Source organism: Solanum stenotomum, chromosome 8, assembly GCF_019186545.1.
Source record: "Solanum stenotomum isolate F172 chromosome 8, ASM1918654v1, whole genome shotgun sequence".
NCBI classification, from domain to species: domain Eukaryota; kingdom Viridiplantae; phylum Streptophyta; class Magnoliopsida; order Solanales; family Solanaceae; genus Solanum; species Solanum stenotomum.
Window position 1 is genome coordinate 9,930,802 of NC_064289.1, and position 20,164 is coordinate 9,950,965.

Sequence of the window (20,164 nt, forward strand, 5' to 3'; positions counted from 1 at the left end):
AATCGAACGTGGAACTTCAAGTGATTTTGAACACCCTAAATCACTAATCTAACTTCCAGTCTTGTGTTCAAAGGATTCAAGATCTATATATTCATACATAAACAATAAAAAAATTACCTTAAATATACAACAGTGTAATTTTTTACTGAAAAAAGATTAAGATGAACACACTCACCCCTCTTAGATCCGCCTCTGTTTACAGTTATGCTATCTATCTAGGGAAAAACACTCGACTCAAGAGTACCTAAAATATTTTCTTTTTGTGTCCCACGTCTGCTTATATTTTAAAAACATTCACCTATTCCTCAGTAAAAAGAAAATGCTACTAAGAGCTCATAAGCATACACTGTACAAATATGAACAATTGTCAGATGATTGCAACGATTAGAAATTTAGAAACTCGAAAGCTTCATTTTAAACCATGGATATATATGAACAATTGTCAGATGATGCCTAGAGAAAATACAGTTGATCAAAAACAAAGTTGCTTTCTCTAGAAATAAATTTAGCAGGATCTGTGTGTACATGTGCTTGTGAAAAAGTGTTGTTTCTGTTTCCTCTTACTGATAGTTTCTTGCATTGGCTGTAATAAGGTATATGTGCAACGCCTCTTGCCACTCTACATAAGTTAAGCTGCACCAACACCATGATAATGAGGTTGCCCGCAGTTTGCATTCACTCTACAACTTTAGAAGAAGGGTTGTCTATGCTGCTTCGAGCTTGGACTTCTTTCTTCTTCGTTCTCTTTAATTGTTTCATTAGATCAAGCCTTTCAAAAGAAAACGGAGAAGGAATCTGGGCCACAAAGATTAACATATAAGCAAATGACAGAAAGAAATAATGTATAGAATGATAGATTACAGTTTATTACCAAACTTGGGACATATTTCTTGATTGCCGCTAGCATTGCTGCATGACCCACTGCGGAAACCTGATAAATTTAACACAGTGAATCTTTGAGAAGCTCTTTTATTTGTGAGAACAATAGGAAAAAAATATTTTTCACATTGACATTGTGAAACTAGATGAAGGTTGTTCATGTTAGAAGTATATTGTACAACAACTATGAGAATCAATCCGCTACCATTAATACAATTTCGTGGAAATGAGCTTTAATTTTTTAATTCTTTTTTGGTAATCTTGAGAACCAGGATAGACATGGCACATTTTCCGGATCATTTCCTTTAAAAAAAGACTTTAGCATGCTTACTTTGTAGTCCTTTCAACCTTGGCATATAAGTTCTATAGGCGCTAAAACATTTCTGGCATAGAGAGTATGAAGTTGACCAGAAGACAAGTTCATTCAGCAGAGAATATAAGCTTTGAGCAGAAGGAACAAAAATCTGTTGTTTGATATAGTTGATCCTTACAGGGATTAGCATTAAGATGGTTATGGGAACAAGGGTAGCTATATCACCCAGCGTTCTCTTCATTTTCTTTCTCTCCCTTTTGGTGAGTTGACGGCCTTTCAACTGCTTTATAAGTAGCTCTAAAGCATCCGATACGTCTGTAAAGAGCAATTCAGTACCCATCCAGAAATCCTATAGCATAATGCAATAAAAAATTAACTACTATAGAGCATACTCTTTTGGTATGATTGAATAACTGGATAATAACTTACAACACTTGCAGATATCAGCTTGGTCATAGATTTTCTTAGTAAATTTTCATGCATTGGTTTGGGTGCAGTAGAGCATTCTGATTCCACCAGTGTCACAGGGTCCATCACAGCAGAGCTGGTGGTCTGTCATTTGATAAAAGAAATTATCAGTCTATAAAGGGCTTCAGAAACTGATTGCCGAGTTAAGAGGTTGTGAACAAATATTAGATGACTAGAGATGCATTTTCTTGATGGACAGTCTATTTAGTAATCGAGAAATTTTGAACCAAGAGTGATTCACTAGAGAATAAACTCAGTATAGCAGTCCCTATTTATTAAATCTGGTGCTTGTACCTGATTCGATCTAGATCTATGTTGATGTATTGGCTTCTCTTTCACGTCTAATATGATGAATGAACCCATTCCACCTTTACAAAACAAAGATGCTGCCGGATCAGATGCACTTCTATCAGCAAATTTTTGCACTTCTCTGTTTAAGAGGATAGGCAACTCATCATTGGAATGTGCAGCAACAGAAGATTAAACTTTGTCATTAAATCCAACATACCCTGTTCTATCATAAGCTGCCCAGTAGTCCTCCAGACATACAGACAGCAGACTCTGACTAAAGAGATTGACAGAAATCAGCTTAAGAGTGAGCTACATTTATGTTGAGACTTCCAATACATACTCAGAATGATTTGATACCTCTGAAGCAAGAAGTCCAGTAACTTTGCATCTAATGGCTGCTGCGCAGAATTGTTATAGTGGGCGAATCCAGCTATAACATCATAGCATACAGTTAAAACAGTGTACAAAATTATTTCTTTTTCCGCTTGAATTGGATGTTGTTTGGATCTTCTTTTGACACAAAACTTGCTAGCAGATTCAGCATAAAAGTCGAGCCATCCAATTTCATTGGCTACTACCTGCGAGAGTTGTTTTCAGCAGCAATCGTTTATTTCTTTCATATTTTCCAAGTTATTTTAAATACTTACCTCCATGAAGAGCTGATACTCAGAGAGAGTGGAGAATTCTGGATGCATAAGAAGGCTACCACATTCTAAGTAACTGCAAGGAGAAAGCGCAAAACTGTCCAATATCAATCAAATGTACAGGCCATACTGACTAGAGTAAGGAAAGTAGGCTCTCTTTTAAATACCTCAGAAAATCTCTAGTTTGCTCATCAAGATCCTTTACACCCATTTCCGAGAGGAACAATCTTGTCTCTCTTCCCAGATATGCAAAAAGTCCCAGGGTAGCTAAACTATTTTCTTGAACCTGTCAGATCTTGAAACTACAATCAGTTCAATATATAACCTTTTTTTTTGTCACAATTACAAGTAACTGATGCATCCAAATTACAGAACAACCTTCATTGTCTTTTTAGCCAGGGCAAACCTTTAATTCCGCCAACTAACTACTCCCTAATATTGTTAATGTCAATCTTCCTTTTTTTCATAATTGTAGTGTCCTGACCAACTTGCGCATGTCTCTACTAATTCCACGGGTTACCCTCTACCTCCCACCAGCATAGGTACAGGATAACTTTGTCCATAAAGGTTTTATGAGAAGAATCACCTGTATTTTTGCCTCCGGTGGTATTTGAACTTGAGACCTCATGGTATTCAATCAATTATCAATCTTTTTATCAAACTTATAGAAATAGGAAGAAAAAGGTGTTTATCAACTCAAAATCAGTCCCATAATGGAGTTTCTTTAACATTAAAAGACAGAATTGACAAAATACAGAGAGAGAAAAATTGCATGTAGATGTAACCTTCTCTCTCTGAATTCAAGACCTAAACACAGTTCAATGACAGAGTTACGTCGAGATATCATATGTTTGGACGTATTCCACAGGTTTTGTGCAACAGTAAAAAAGAGATCATTCACAGAATTAATCGGCAACAAACCAATTAGTAAATTCTAACCTTGTCATGAAAATTATGCTTGTCTGCAATCACATTTTCTCTGTGAAATGCATTACTGAGTTTTCGTTGAACCAATCCTATCCAAAATTCTACATCTTCAATATTGTTACTTGGTAGAACCTTTCTACCAAAATGGATCAAGAAGTCTTCTTCGAATCCAGCCTCAGTAGCTAAATAGTGCAATTTATCAATTGAAACAAGTCTATGTGACAAGTTCATGAGCTCTACTAGTGCATCTTCAACTGAAGCTGAAAACAAAGGACAAGAAACTCGTCCTGAACCTAATTTCCGCACTGCTGTGCAACAACTTATTGCCAAGATATTTCCTGCAACACCACTGAATAGTTCTGTATTAGATGTTTTATCAACTGAGATATGACGAATATGTGCAATATCAATCAGAAGATTACTGTTCAAGAGCATTCAGTTGCATCATGAAAACAGCTAATATAACCTGATAACAAAGCAGTGGTCTTTAAGGACATACCTTCCTGCATAGTCCACAGACCATTTCTTGAATAGGGGAATGAACATTCCTGCAATCCGTGGCAGCTCCAGTGTTCTAAACCATTGCACCAGCTTTGGATGCCTCAAATTCAACTGACTTTCAATGCGCTCTCCAAGAAAGTCGGTGATTGGGGATAAACTGATGTAAAACAAGGAGGAGAACATGAAAACAAGAAAAAGGAAAAAATTGTCAAATCGTGACATGTAGTTTCCTTCTCCATATATAGAAGACACACAAACACATAGGAGTTCATGATGTGGGTTCCACAACGAATATTATCGGAGGAGAAGTAAAAACTGAGTGAGCCAGAAATTGATAAGCTTAACACTTAAAACTACATGACAATACACGAATGTCCATTTGTGGAAAAGTTCAAGATAGTCAAACTTACATTTCATGAACAGAAGAAACATTGTTGCTGCGCTTGCGAGAAAGAAACACTTCCACTTCTATTGCTGCTTTGAACAAAGCATAAATTGCTACCTGTGAAGCAGCACATGTTTTTATTTGTTGCATAGGTTACAAAGTTCACGAACTTGACAATTATTATAGTTATGAGCTAGGTGTTTAATATGGAAGCACGATTTATATTAATCTTCACAGTTTAAAACTGAACCACAAAATGCAGTGTCAGAAATCTCTACTAGCAGAAATGCAGGTTGTACTTCCATACCTGATATGCGATGCTTTTATGCCAGGCATGCACATCCACCCCAACCCATGCCATTGCAAGCTCAGGCCTATTTTTAGCCAATTCAAGGGTCTGTACTGCAACTGAAAAGCTTCTTGCAGACTCATGCAGTACCCACACAAGACAATTGACTCGGCTGAATTCCATCTCATCCCTGTGACTACTGACTATAGAAGAGTGCACCATAATAATGTTTTGGTCAGGGTTGCCTGTAGCTGCCACTGATCCTAGTGCTTCTGAAGGAATGCATTTCACTGGAATCTTTTGGGACAATGATCCAGAAAGATGTCCTTGCAGAACGACATATTTTACACAGCCAAAACTCTGCTCATTCACATTTATGTTAGATGAACACAGTTTCTTAGTACCAGATTTTGCTAAGTTCCATGATCTGACAATTTCTCTGCAGCACAGAGGATCCATCAGGGAATTCTATTTAATGGCTGAAATATGAAGAATTCAAGCGTCTCAAGGACGTTGTAATCTACCTTTGTATACTGACAAATATCTATGATTTAGAGATTCTGATGATGATTTCAATTTAAGATCCCCAAACCTAGTAGACTTGCTTGGACCTTTTCTGCAGATGGTGTTTATAGTCTACTGACTAAACTCATCTAAGGTTAGCAGTTAATTTGTTAGTGGGATGATTTGCACTCCCCTCACACACAATTTTAGACAACTAAACTGAACTGGTTAAGTGGAACTTATCACTGGATGAAGGACAACCATCTAAGAAGCATCAAATCTAGCATTTGTCATTTGTATGATAGTAAAACCTTTTCCTTCCTTTCTTGAATTGTATACACTTGAAAACTTATTCACATTACACTTATTATTTAAAATCAATCAATAATACTCCACACCAAGCTAGTTGACAGTTGTGGTTGACATATGAGTTCTCTATATCCACGCCATTCTAATTTGGACATATTTCATGTGAATATTAGTATATAAATTATCTTTCAAGGTAAATAAAGAGTTCTCTAAAAGTAGATTTTCTCAAAATCTCACACTTGTTTCTACACTGATACAAGTCTCTAACACAAACAAGAATACTTTGCCAAACTAGATTGAAGTGTAAAACAACTTAACTTTGATACCGACTAGTTGACACTATATTGACCATTTGTTTTCACTGTTTTATGTTCTTGAGCGATCTTCCTCAGTCTATTTTCTACATGTACTTCTCCCATTTATCAAAGGTGATCATTTCTAATTTGTCCAATCTAGTATGATCACACATCCATCTTAACATCCTTATCTTGCAGATATATCAATCTTAGAAGCCCAACATTCCTTCCCACATAATATTAATGGTTCACAATCATTTGATAGAACTTGACATTCACTTTATTAGAAACCTCTTAAGTCACTCCTCCATTTCAGCCAATCTCTTTTAATTGTACCAATACATTTTCATGATTTCATCTATTGTACCATACTCTGAATAAATTGATTTACACAATTAACAAAACAAAAAGGAAAAAGAAATATCGATGCTTTATAAATCAAGTTTCCTTTTACATTTCCATTTTAGTTATATCATCGATTCCCAAAATTATTATTAGACAAGATAGTGTAAAGAAATGATTCATGGGTCTAACTAACTCCAAAAACTAGCTCAAGAGGGGGAGGATTTCCCAATTTATTGATTTCGGTATCTCAACTTAAAATTTCCATATCTTTTACTCACGGAACAAGAAGAAATCCACAAATATACTCCACCATTAACCAATGCTTATTAATTCCCCAAACACAGACTGGCTCCGCCCCAAACATTTCCATCTCAGAAATGAATCTGATGTACTAAAAGGCAAAAGCTTCAGGGATTGAACTGATAACAACAAATATTTATACTAAGCACATTACTCGATTAAGAAATACAAAGGTGCAAATCGTTCGCGTTGACTCTTCCATTTAACTGATAGATTTCAGGATTCAACAATTCGATAAAACGATGATGCATACTAGTAAACATAAAAGAGAAAATTTGGGGAGAGAACTTACTGATTGTGTAAACTGGAAATTCGGAGAGCGAAAAGCGAAGCCATTGAAAAGGCGACGAAAAAGGAAAGAAGAAAATGGATATGGGTGAAAAGGGTGTATTTAAAAGCGAAGCCATCGAGGTAGAGAGAGAAATAAATCTGGAATTTGATATTTGGCAGTTGAATACCTAAATCCAACTTGGGATTTAGCTCCAACCAACTACCCCCTAACCCCGACGTTCAATTTAGTTTGTTACGGGGAAAATCGACGGTATCACTAATAAAGAAGTGACACAAATTTTATTGGTGTCGTGTCCAATAAATATTGAGGCTGGTTAAATTTAAAGGTACGTAATAAATTTTTATATTAAGGGGTAAATTATTTGAATCAAAGAGCAAATTTAAATTTATACCAAAAAGTCTTATATAATTAAAGTGTAGAAACGTGGGAGACTCGAAAAAGGAATAGTACTATAACCTTTGTTGGTGGGACAACTTCTAATTATTGCTATATTGTTGTCCTAATTTATGTAATATGCTTTAATAAGGCATAGAATATTATTTTTAAAAAGTTAAAATTTATGACCTAAGAGAAATCAAAGATGTGTGTGGTTACAAATATCATATTAAAAGTTAAAAAAAAAAGGTACATCACATCACAAAGAGTATGATTTTAAATAAATTTGTGATTATAGTAAATTTCATGTAATTCTTACATGTGTAAATTTTATTTTAAGATGTTAAAACTTGAGTTTGTTTTTGCTTATTAATAATTGAAATATAATGATATTATTTATGTTACGAATGTAATAATTTTAAAGAAAGGTGCACGCACCTTTTATGAAGAAAAGAAAGAGAGAAAAGTGTTTTCTTCATTATAAATGAAGAGAAAATGTAGATGAGGAGAAGCAATTATATGAAATAGCATACCTAATTTTGATAAAGTTTTGATGATTCTTTATTATATAATTCATCTATTTATAATTATTTGTGATAGTTGATATGAAGAAGGCTTTCAATATGGTTTTATGTAACATATTTTAGATGGAATCATTTTGTTGCTAGAAAAGAGTTATATTTGGATATTTGTCATACTAGTTATTATGGTCTAAGGAAATTAATATTGTTGCACCTCAACTTAGGTGACTTTTAGCTAGCGTTTGACAATATATTTTCAAATATTTTTGACAAATATTATTTGGGTGAAATTTCACCATGTGTTTGACCATAGTATTTGAGAAACATATTTCACTTTTTTAGAGAAAATATGATTTATACCCATAAATTTTAAAAACTATCAAAACTAATCATAAGTTTATATTACAAGTCGATTGGATCTTCGTTGCAACAAATAACAAGTAGTATCCATAACACTGGAGCAATGTGGTAGTTTGGGGTAAGTGCAACAAGCATCATTTCATACATCATGAAGTAGACAAAGCACATGACTTTGTTACACTGAGCCGATTGTTCATCATTTTCATCAACAACCATATCATCACTGAATATTTCATCACTGCTTTGGTGTTCACGTAAAAAATTATGTAATACAGCGCAACCAACTAGTATAGATGATGTTTTTGTAAAAGCTAAAAGTTTGGTGTAAATTTGATTTTTTAAAAGATCTTGAATAATGAGATTTGACTCAAATAAAATTGTGCATAATGACAAACTATTAATTGAAAATAAATAATATAGCTACTGTTTCATTTATTTCCTTTGAGTAGCTACAGTTTCACATATCTTGCTACTGACCGGTCCCACAAATTAAAAAAAATGGAAATAATTTCCTTTATACAATTCACTTCATCTCTTCCTCTCTCCCATACCCTTCAATTTCTCCTAAATTCTCTCCACAAAATCAGTTTTGAATTTCAAATCTTCATTACTACGCTCTCAATTGCAATTTCAAAAATTTCAAGTACCACCAAAACCTAGAAATCGATTTTTTTTTTCAATTTTTCTCTTATTTCTTTAACTTTCATATGAAATCATAAACCATACAGATTTTTCACATATACAATGGATGAACATTTTTCTTGGGTCTAGCTTAGGATTTTAGAGAGATTGCAGGTTCAATAGCCAAATCCAAAGAAATTAAAGACATCAGATTCAAATTTAAGAATGACCCAATCAGATTAGGTGAAATTAGTGCAAAATGGAAGCAATCTGAAATTGTTGAGGGAGGTGACAAAGATCAGTACGATGCTAATTCAAGTACGAAGATGAAAGGAAAACCAATTGTATATTAGCCCTTAGGTTAATATACAAACTTATTGTATAAAACAATTGTATATTAGAATTGTTTCTAGCTCATTGGAGCAAGATGAACATGAAGAAGTTTATGTATTTGTATAATCATTAATTAGTATATGTTACGATTGTATATTAGTCTTATATTTTCTCTATAAATTTTTTCCCTATATATGCTTGTTTATAAAGATATGTACATCCATTAGGTTTAATATACAAACTTATTGTATAAATAGCAGTAGTTATTATAACAATTTTACCATACATATAATATTAACAATTATACAATTGAAATATTTTATATAATTGAAATGTTTTGTATAATATATAATATCCATATAAAACATGTTTATGTTATATTCAGATAAAATTAGTGTTATACATAATGACTATATGTACGTTTTTATATGTTTATTTATACAGATCCATATTGTTTTTGCCATTAGGTTTAATATACAAATTTTCTCCATTAATAGAAGTACAATAATCTCACTATATATACAATATAAACGATTATACAATTGAAAGGTGTTGTATAATGTATAAGCTTATTTATAAAACTTGTATAGGATAAATTGAATTAAATCTTATTTTATACAATTCGCTAATTGTATTTGTGTCATATTTATACACAGTAACTCAGTAAGTCATAGTTATGTATATATGTATATTTGAGTAAAACTGTATATGTATTATTTTTCAGGGTGTTAAATTTCTAGGCAAACGTGTACCCAGTTACAATGGAGTCACTACTGATGAAGAAGTCGTAGAAGGAAAGAGATGTTTTTGCATGAGTTTAGTGATTGTCTTCCTTTTTTTGTAACAGAATTTACAGTCTTTTATTAAATTTATAGAAACTAAAATTTTATATAGTTTCGAATAAATCCTGAAATATACAGATTAATAGCTCCATAGCAAACATAAAATTTGCTATGGAGCACAATTATGCAAAATATAGTTATAAGATACAAATATGATTTTTATGTTTGTTATATATGAAAGTTGCTCTTAATTTTTTCTAGTGAAATTTGGGTTATTTGACAAAAATATTTGCCAAATAATTGCAAATCATATGGACAAACACTATTTGTTAAATTTTCCCCCAAATTTTACTTGGAAAATCTAGATGTCTACTGAAAATTAGTTGGACAATATATAAGATTAACATTTCACAAAACTAATTCGTAAGATAACCAAGTAAGTGAAAAAGTCCAAATACTTTCACGCTCAAAATTTAAATGAACAAGAAGACTCACAAGTCACAATGTCAAAATTCCCCTTGATTTAAGTTTCCTAGTGTTAATGGTGCACATGACAAGTAATATAGAAAAAGAAGTAGAAGAAACATATCGTGAATCATGATCATTAATATTATAGAAGTAACACAATTATTGGATCAAGCTTGTGACAATTGACAAATCAAGATAAAGGGGTGATTCGAGACGAAGGAAAATACTTTTTTGGAAAATAAGTATTAATTTTCTTACTTGTTTTTAGTGTTTGATATTATCTTAGAAATATTTATGTGTTATTTAAGAAAACATAATATATATATACACCCAATCTATACAAACGGCATTAAAGCCCCTTGATTAGGTTGGAGCTATAAAGCTTACCTTATTTATTATTATTAAAAAAGGAAATGGCCTTTTCCACTGGTACGCAGGAGCGCACTTTCATTTTCCCTTTACTAATAGAGGGTCCCGCAGTTCCTATGCCGCCGAGTTTNTTTATTATTATTAAAAAAGGAAAGAGCCTTTTCCGCTGGTGCGCATGAGCGCACTTTCATTTTCCCTTTACTAATAGAGGGTCCCGCAATTCCTATGCCGCCGAGTTTTCCGATCCTTTTCTTTTAGTGCTTCAACCCGAAGCGATAACTTCTAGCTAGTTCAATGGATAAGATGGATGCGCTCCAGCTCACTCAAGAATGAGACGGCAGTGGTCCGCTGGCAAGCTCGTTCTGATTTTGGACGCAGTACATCGAAATTCTGAAGCACCACTACAAACGTCACCGCGCATCCGCCTGCAGTGTGGTAAGGCACCACCCTGTTGTGCCAACAGCCAACTCTGGCGTATCACATTAGTTATCATCATCAAACCACTTACTTGATGTCTAGCTTCCCAACTGGTAGACAGTTCCCTTTCCCCCAAATCAATGAAGAAGTGTGTGAAGGTGCGGGATGGGGTGGGTGGTGGGTGGGGTATCCATGGAGGAAAAATTACATGGTTAAGCAAACATATACTAGTTAATTAGTCATCATAGTTATAGTTTTAGTTAATTACTACTCGCGATCAACATTCAATGAAAATTACATGGGCTGGGGTTTCGAGTTTATATTATTCACACGTTTGTATAATTTTGAATTTGTATAATATGATTTGTATAACTTTTGTATAATGTAATTTGTATAATATAATTTGTATAACTGTTTAAAGTTCAGATGTTTATGTTTGTATAAATTCGTTATTTTGAGTTTATATAAAAATAGCTTAATTGTGCAAACGTACCCGCAAATTATACAAATCCACAAATTATATAAACGAGACAATTTAAACTGTAGCTATAACCAGTAAATATGTAAACAGTAAATTATAGCTATGAAGCATAATTAAAATTATTATAGTGACTTTTTGCAAAAACTCCACCATCAATGTATAAAATATGTATACTATCTAAGAAAGTAAGCAGTGAATTCGGTGGGCTATTTATGCTAAGATCCTAGAGGATTTCAAACTATTCTCTTTGGGCCTTTTAAGTTAAAAGCTCTCTATAAATCAGTCTACTTGGGTGCAGCATCTAATCTAAAGGCCTTTTCTAGTAGCCCAAATACCCATGAATTCTTTGCTACCTCATTCATTCTTTGAGCAATTTTCACATATAGCAAACATAAAAATCATATTTGTATGTTATAACTATAGTTTGCATAATTGTGCTCCATATCAAATTTTATGCTTGCTATGAACCTTTTGATTTGTATAATTCGCTAGATACATCCAATTTTATACAAATTGTTCAGTTTTGTATAAATTCATTTATACATTGTAATTTGTGTAATAAGATCTGTATTTGTAAAATTATAAGTGTATAGAATGAAAATATATGTATTTGTATTTGTATATACACTTTTCTCTCTCTTTATACAAACACAAAGACATTTTATACATTTGTAGACCAAATGGGTAATTGTATACCGAAAATGACTAATTGTATATCGAACCAGATAACAAAAAAATGGGATGTTTGCTGCGAATTACAAATAAAATAAACTATGGCTATAACATTTAATTTAAATTAATAATTTGCTATTTCATACAATTTATTTCAAGACTACTCTCCCGTCTATTTTTATTTGTCATGTTGCACTTTTTGAAAGTCAATTTGACTACTTTTTAAAATTAAATTAGATTAAATTAATTCGATATTTTTTTTAAAAAAATTAGATATTCAAAAACTATATGAAAAATACTATAAATTATAATTTTTTGCATATCAGTATGATAAAAAAATTTATCATAAAATGTTAATCAAAATTTTATAGTTTGACTCTAAAAAAAACTATGACATTTAAAAGTGGACGAAGGTAGTAGCTCTTGCTCTTTCTTTTTACTTTGCCCACCTCTTAGCTCATTAATTGTTAACAAAATGATAATGACTTAAGGGGCATATAAGTAAAATGCCTGTAATTGGTTGGTGTACGGCAGATTGGCCTAATACGTTCAAGACAAGTGTCACTTTTATCGAAGTATATTGTTGCTGAAAAAATAAACAAGTTTTTATGCTGTGACTGACTATCACAAGAATGTCATAAGTAGAATAGGAAAAAAGAGAGAATTGTTGCAGAATGACTTCCATTTTTGCTTTTTCCTACCTTGGGAAAATGATGAACTTGGTCCAAAATAAGTATTTTTGAACTGTACTGCGGCACTTGAAGTTAAGTTTATTTGAACGTTGAAGTTGTGTTTGAATTTATATTTAATTTGGAAAAATGAAAAATAATTTCGAAAAGACGGTCAAAATTATTGTTAAAACTCGAAACTCATCTTCCATTTATCTTTTGAAAGAATTAGTACAATTTATGCACACGCAATTTTGCCAAACGGCTACTTATTAGTTTCATTAATCAGAAGTCAACTAAACATTCATCCGTCACTAACTCTGTGACGTGCTATTTAATTTTTAAACAAATCAAAGATATATATTTATACGGAGAAGTGCGGAACTATTAGCAACTTTGATATAACTGATCTACTTATTCTTATGTCATTGAGAGGTTATAGATTCGAACTGTGAAAATAACCTTTTATAAAATACTGGTTAATATTGCATACAATCGATTCCCCCTATGGTTTAACTCTTTTCCCTGGACTTAATGTCTTTTAAATGTTATTAAAGAAAATAGTCTTTTCATCCTCACAAAATAAGAAAAATATATGCATGCTTATATTCTATCCTCTCAAATTCTGTTGTTGAATAAATATATGAGGCTTATTTATTTTTAGTTTAGATTAGAAGTAGGAGGTCGCCTTTCACCAAAATAAGAAGATGGGTCATGTTTTTATTTTAAAGTTAAGCACGTGTAAGGGACAAAGATATAACGGGTCGTTTGGTTGGGAACTAGTTATCCCAGGATTAACTATCATGGGTTAGTTATTCTAGGATAACTTATCCCATCATGTATATGAGATAACTTATTTCATCACTATGCTATGAATGGTGGGATAAGTTATCCCAAATATATCAACCAAACAAGACATCTAAATTTTATCTCAGGACTATTTTTTTATCCCAGGACTATTTATTCTTATCCCTCACACCAAACGAAGATGTACAAATAAAAGAAGAGTACGTGGATGATTTCAAGCTATAAAAAACTACATTTAAAGAACATAGACTTTTGTTGAGCTTTTTGGGACCCTTTTAGCATGATAGTGACTAAACCTTCTTGTTGGTTAGTTTTCTAAAATAGTGCTTTGGGTAGTTTGGACTTTGGAATGTTAATCTTCACTAATGGAAGAAATAATGCAGTATGAAAAAAATAAAAAATATTCCATCAATTTCATTATTTTTAAATGAAATCAAAAAACCAACGCTATTTTCATGTTTTATTTTTAATGACGATTTTTATAGGCGCAAAAATTCATATATCATGTTTGAAATTACAAAATCTAGAGGCACTTTTAGCATGTACCAACTTTTTATTTATTTCTCTTAAACTCTTTGTCCAGTCAAATTTTGATATTTAAAATGAAATATATGGAGTATATTATTAGGTTAAACTAAATGTAGTTATGATAATCAATTATTAATAAAAAGTGAGATTAACCAGACAAAAAAACATGATATGTTGCCTATTAAAATACACTAATAATTTAAAAGTACTTTAAGTTTACACCATCAATGTGTGTATATTTTAATACTAATATATATAAATGCTAAATCATTTTTGTTAATAAGGATGCATTGGTAGTTGGTTGGTTAATCGTCAAATCGTCATCAGTATTTTTAATAGAAATAAAGTGTTATTTTAACGTTTAAAGTAAACCGTACAACGAATTTAATAACCTAAACCTAATATTTTACATATTGTTTGTCTATATTACATACGTTCTTGTAAATTGACAAGTAATAATTCTCTACACTTGACATATATAAATATACATATTAAGCTCGTTCAGAATGTATGATAATGAAGTCCATTTCTCTCTAAGAAAAACACACTCCAATTCCCTGTCTCTCACCCCTCCAAAAATACTTCAATTTTTGTCCTTTTTTTCATATTTCATTCCCATTCTTCTCTAAAGTAGAAATCGACACATTTGATTTTTTTCTCCCCTGTTTTCGTAAAGCATCCCTTCGATACGAGTACAGTATGTCAGAATCCAATTGGTCATAGACATCATGAGTTGCTCCTTTTTGCAAACATTTCTCGCTCTCCTTTGATCTTTTTTTTCTCTTCCATCTTTTGATAATTCGTATCTATAATTGTAAGATTAGAGGTGAAATTTAAGGTGTTTACTATCTGAGCAACTCATACTAATTGAATGTCGAAGCGAATAAGAGAGAGTGTTGAAAAAGGGAATAAACACCCAATTTATAGAGGAGTTCGTATGCGAAGTTGGGGAAAATGGGTGTCTGAAATTCGGGAACCGCGTAAAAAGTCACGCATTTGGCTCGGGACTTATCCAACTGCAGAAATGGCCGCTAGAGCACACGACGTCGCTGCATTGAGTATAAAAAAGGACTCATCGATTTTAAATTTCCCTCATCTAATTGACTCATTGCCTCGCCCAATTTCACTTTCACCGAGAGATGTTCAAGCTGCTGCAGCTGAAGCAGCTGCAATGGAGGATCCAAATTTAGTATCTTCTTCCTCCTCTGTTAGTTCAATTGACAAAATCACGTCGGCATCGGAGGAGCTGGGTGAAATTATTGAGCTTCCAAGCTTGGACGGAAGTTTTGAGTCGGACGAATCGAAGAACGAGTTGAAGATGAGTGATTCAGTTGACGGGTGGCTGTACCCACCGTGGTGGGCATCAGATGGCGACTTTGATGGGTATCTTTTCGAGCAAGATGCTTTTGGAGACAGTTTAATTCTTAGCAACTTTGAAATGTTGAAATAAGAAAAATTGGTGTGAGTTTTTTAATTTTAATTTTAATATTTTTCTAGACATTTGAATTTTCATGAACTAGTCATGTGTGTTTATGTATATATATAAATAATAAAAATAAAAATATTTATAAGTTAGTATATTATTATGTGTACTTTTTATAGCATATCCAAGAACATATGAGCACTACATACTTTACTTATCCAGTATTTCATCATGAGTTCAGAATCAGATTCAAAATTTTATCTTCAAATATTTATTTGATTATAAATTTTATTTCAAGTAATTTTAAGTGCGATTAGTTTTTGAGATAAATTTGTTCTCATACTCACAAAATACATGTCTAACATAATTTCAAAATTCAAAAATCACAATTTCAAAATATTAAATTTTTAAGTTTCAAATTTCAATTTCAAAATCTTGTCAAATTGAGCAAGTTAACAAGTGTGTACCCAATAGCTTTGAACAAGTCTCAACTGCTTGCTTACTTCATCAATCTCTACCTTCATTACGCAAATGAATTTTTTTTAAATAAGAGTAAATAACGTTGACATTAATTACAATCGTTTTTGGTGTGTCAAATAAAGTTATTAAATTGTTAAAGAGGACGTAACATCGTATAAATTTAAGTTATTTATGCTAAAATTACAGAGAAAAGACATAAAATCACCATTGAAGTTGTTTTGAATTTTAAAAAATACACCTTAATTTTGCGGGTGTCCTATTACCCCATTGAACAACTTCACAATAGTATGTATATCCCATTTTTTCACCCAGTACCACTTATACAAAAATATTTGTAAGTCACGCACTAATAGTCACTTGACAAGTGTCAAAAGTAATTTTTAATTATTTTTATTAGATTTCTTTGCTTTTCTTTTTCTTTTTCTTTTTTTTTTCTGTTTCTCTTTCTTCTTTGCCTCGATCTCAATTCTTACCTTCTGCCATTCCTTTCGTCGTGAAGAACAATCGTCAAATCCGCTGTGGCGGGACGGAATTTCCCTGTAGCATTACTAATTATTTGTCAAATTATCACCAATTAATTTATTTATGAAAATAAATATCGTCGAATAATCAAAATCTAAATACTCAAAATATCACCAAGTCAAAATCTGACATTTAAATCACCTCCTTCTCCAACTTCTTACTCCCAAATCGAGTTTTTCATAGTTTCACTATTCCCAAATTCCAAACTTGATTTGTAGGAGGAATAAAATCACTAAACTAATTTGTTTTTCAAAAAAAAAAATAGAATATGAATGAACACAATAACATTAGTTTTAAAAAAAAATGAAGGAAGACATAGATGCCCAAAAAATATGGGTAAGCTAATGATGGTAGGGACAAATGAGAAAAAAGATTTGAAAATTAAAAACTATTTCAAATAAAACTTAAAAAAAATTAATACATGGATTTTTATATTTTTTCAAAATAAGTCAAATTGAGAGTGTCAAATGGCAATTTTACGTTGGTCTGAAGCTGTATGAACAATCCTTCACGCGCCCAAATTTTGTGACAACACGAGTGGTGTTAAAATTAGTCAAAAGGGTATATTTATTGTGGATTTAAATTGTTTCGTGGCGTAATAGGACACCCGCAAAGTTAAGGTGTCTTTTTGAAAATTCGAAACAACTTCAATGGTGATTTTATGTCTTTTCTCAAAATTATAATATAACATGTTATTTATCATCTAATTGAGGTAACATGATTATGTCACGTTTTTGCTGTTACAGAATCCCGTGCTACGGAATGAATCTAGTCACCATTCGATTTAGCTCTTTTAGTATGGACATGGCTTAAGAAAGCAAATGACTCGAGTTCAAGTGGTTCGACTAAGCCGGCAAGAGAGATGATTATTCAGAAATAAAGTCTAACTTGTGAAATGCATTGATATATTGTTATTATTGATGTTATCGTCTTGAAAGACCCCCCGTCCCATCGAATTTGCACTCAAAAGTCAGAACTTGTGGATGTAAAGGGGTAGGGGCCGGGTCGGGGTTGATCGAAAATTAAAAATAACGAGTACTATAGTAAATGGTAGGTATTTTCTCAATTTGAAAGGTTAACATGTCATTTTCGTATATCTTAATGGCTTTACTATCCAATTTGTAGGAAAAGGTTTAGCATTTTATAAATAGAGACTTGTTCACTTTAATTTAATCAATATTCACAATGTAGTCTTTAGGGTTTTGAGAGTTTTGATTTTGGAAGAAAATTTTGTGATCCTTGTATTCTGAGTAAATTGGTTGAGGTGTTTTCTCTATATATTTTGTACTATCATATTTATAGTGGATTGCTCATCTCCTTTATGGATGTAGGTCGATTGACAAAATCACGCTAAATTTTGTGTCTTTTGATATATTTATCATTTATCTTCTTACTCATGGTCTTTCGAAGTTTACTTTACCAGCTTCCGCATTACACCTAGTTATTTAGGTCCTACCATTATGTTCTTTCTATTCCTTCTATTAAAGACATTTTCTTTTATTTTAGTCTCCTATGGTGAACTCTTTAAATAACTTGGCTCTTCTTGTTTTTGTATTAAAGAAGAACTGTAATTTTATTTTAAGAACTATTCGTTGGTTTTGTTAAATGAAAAACTTTTTTAACAGATACAAAATGTACTGATCATTTTATTCAAATGTTCCTTTTAATTTGTCACTATTCAGATTTTTTCCCCTATTTTTAAAAGTTCCTTCGGGGACATATGATTTTTTTTAAAAAAAATTTATAGTCTTTAGGATTAATAACAAAACATTATACTATCGACTAACTTTTAGATTATGCTCTAAAATGTTTATAAATTACAATAAGTTATTTATTAAATAGTAATTATTTTAAAAGGGGTAAGTGGTGAAATTTTGTGTACAAAAATGGTCTTAACTGGCAATCATTGATTCAATGTGCACCTTTCATTTATCTATTAATGCAGCCACGTTTTGCATTCATCCATTTGGTTCTTTTTCAATATGCTATTTAGTCGCTGTTTATATGCCTCCTTCTTGTGAAACATATTCCCCTATTTATGGTCTATCTTTCATGTCTGATCATCATCTCCGATCCATGGCTTTCTCTATCTCAATTACTCCAATAATGTGTATCTTCCACATGAATTTTTTTGCTTTTTTTATGGTGATTCATTTTAGTGTTTTCAAAAGTTTACAAGTGATCTTTAAAACAATACTTAGAAGAGGAGCCTTATAGTAATGGTGAAGATTGTCTTATCGTGTGGGATTATGGGTCCAAGATGTGGAAGCAGTTATTAATGGTTGTATGGTTTCACTCTGCAAACACTCTAAATCAATCTCTTAATCTCATCCTCTTCATCATAAATGATATTCTTGCCATGAAAGGAATATTGAAAGAATTTATAGTAAATTATGAGATTTGAAAAAAAAAGAAGAAGGAGATATTAATCATAGAGAAAACAAAATTTCCACAATAAATACAAATCTTTACTATATATCACATTCTTTGCCATATGGCTCTTCTACAACACTGTTAATGCGAATGTTTTGTGCATTATTTTATTTTAGGTCAACTCACTACATTAAAAATGATCTTTAGCAGCATTTAATTAATAACAATAGATTAATTGTTATTAAATATGTATTTTTAGCGACAATTAACACTCTTTGTAAATGTCTCTAAAGTCTATATCGATATTGGATTCAATGACAATAAACTAGTACTGGTAAAAGCTTTAACAATCTTTGTTAATATGTATATTTATAGTTGTTAAAAGTTTTTTTTTTTTTTTGTTGCGGTGACCTCGTCTCTTTTTTCTACATAACAACTAACTAACTTGGCTTAAAGTTGTAGTACTAGTTTAAGCCCCCCCAAAAAAAAAAAAAAAAATTCAGTTAAAGAATTAGACCATAGGAGGAATAATTTATAGAGGGATAATTAAACAAAATCTCAGAAGGAGAGAATTAATTAATTCTGCAAACTAATGGCATTGCTCCACCAAAAATGATTCCTCGTTATAAGTATATTTTTTCTTTGTTTGAAGATATCATCACCTTAATTGGGATACCCTACTCCTCCAATAGGGCATGGACTATTTGCATATATGAATTATGGACCATATATAATATTATTTACATATATGGTTAAACAATAAACTAATTTAGTCCTTAGTTTAAACAATAGACTTACAATTTTGTTTTTCTCTATGTACCTAGCTCTCAATTAATTAGCCAGGTAAAGTGATAGTTAATTAAGATCTCTTTCTCTCGACACTTATCTATTCCATGATGTACGTCCATGTGATGTGGTTATTTTATTTTTCAGATCAGTCATATCAATTATGTACGAATTAGAACAATTAATTTTTGATTAATCATCATATATACTATGACTATGAAGATTTATATATATAGTATACTTTGTATCACGGGTTGTGATGCAGTGGTTGAATTGTTTCACCTTTAGTCAAATATCTCGGGTTTGAGCTATGGGTATTGAGAAAATGTAGCCCCGGTAGTGAACGATCCAAATTTAGTCAGAACTCTTATGTGGACTCCGATAAATAGGTGGGAAACCAAAAAAATATAGTATATTTTAGCAATTAGATCAAAT

At 31.8% G+C, this 20,164-nt stretch overlaps 2 protein-coding genes across 2 annotated transcripts; one reads left to right on the forward strand and one right to left on the reverse strand.

Moving 5' to 3' along the window:
- Nucleotides 1-391: 391 nt before the first annotated feature.
- Nucleotides 392-11,065, reverse strand: LOC125873449 (uncharacterized). The gene is made up of 15 exons (XM_049554387.1): nt 10,954-11,065; nt 6,744-6,948; nt 4,716-5,136; nt 4,434-4,525; nt 4,022-4,180; nt 3,535-3,871; nt 2,763-2,881; nt 2,599-2,671; nt 2,309-2,529; nt 2,169-2,225; nt 1,955-2,090; nt 1,622-1,744; nt 1,371-1,541; nt 872-931; nt 392-795 (listed from the first exon to the last, which is right to left on the reverse strand). Exons 1-15 carry the CDS (start codon nt 11,063-11,065, stop codon nt 676-678), a joined length of 2,406 nt encoding a protein of 801 aa, XP_049410344.1. The 3' UTR covers nt 392-675.
- A 3,901-nt stretch (nt 11,066-14,966) lies between these two features.
- LOC125873400 (dehydration-responsive element-binding protein 3-like) lies at nt 14,967-15,723 on the forward strand. Its single transcript, XM_049554335.1, has one exon. The coding sequence runs from the start codon at nt 15,017-15,019 to the stop codon at nt 15,593-15,595; it is 579 nt and encodes a 192-aa protein (XP_049410292.1). The 5' UTR covers nt 14,967-15,016; the 3' UTR covers nt 15,596-15,723.
- Nucleotides 15,724-20,164: the final 4,441 nt, after the last annotated feature.

What these genes read in the sequence shown, in the direction of transcription:
- LOC125873449 (XM_049554387.1), bottom strand. Translation starts at nt 11,065, where the DNA reads ATGATAACTAATGTGATACGCCAGAGTTGGCTGTTGGCACAACAGGGT. An exon ending in AGCATAATTTTCATGACAAG is followed by an intron (nt 2,882 to 3,534) that starts GTTAGAATTTAC and finishes AAGATCTGACAG; the next exon opens with GTTCAAGAAAATAGTTTAGC. An exon ending in CCATCTTAATGCTAATCCCT is followed by an intron (nt 932 to 1,370) that starts GTAAGGATCAAC and finishes TAAATTTATCAG; the next exon opens with GTTTCCGCAGTGGGTCATGC.
- LOC125873400 (XM_049554335.1), top strand. Translation starts at nt 15,017, where the DNA reads ATGTCGAAGCGAATAAGAGAGAGTGTTGAAAAAGGGAATAAACACCCA.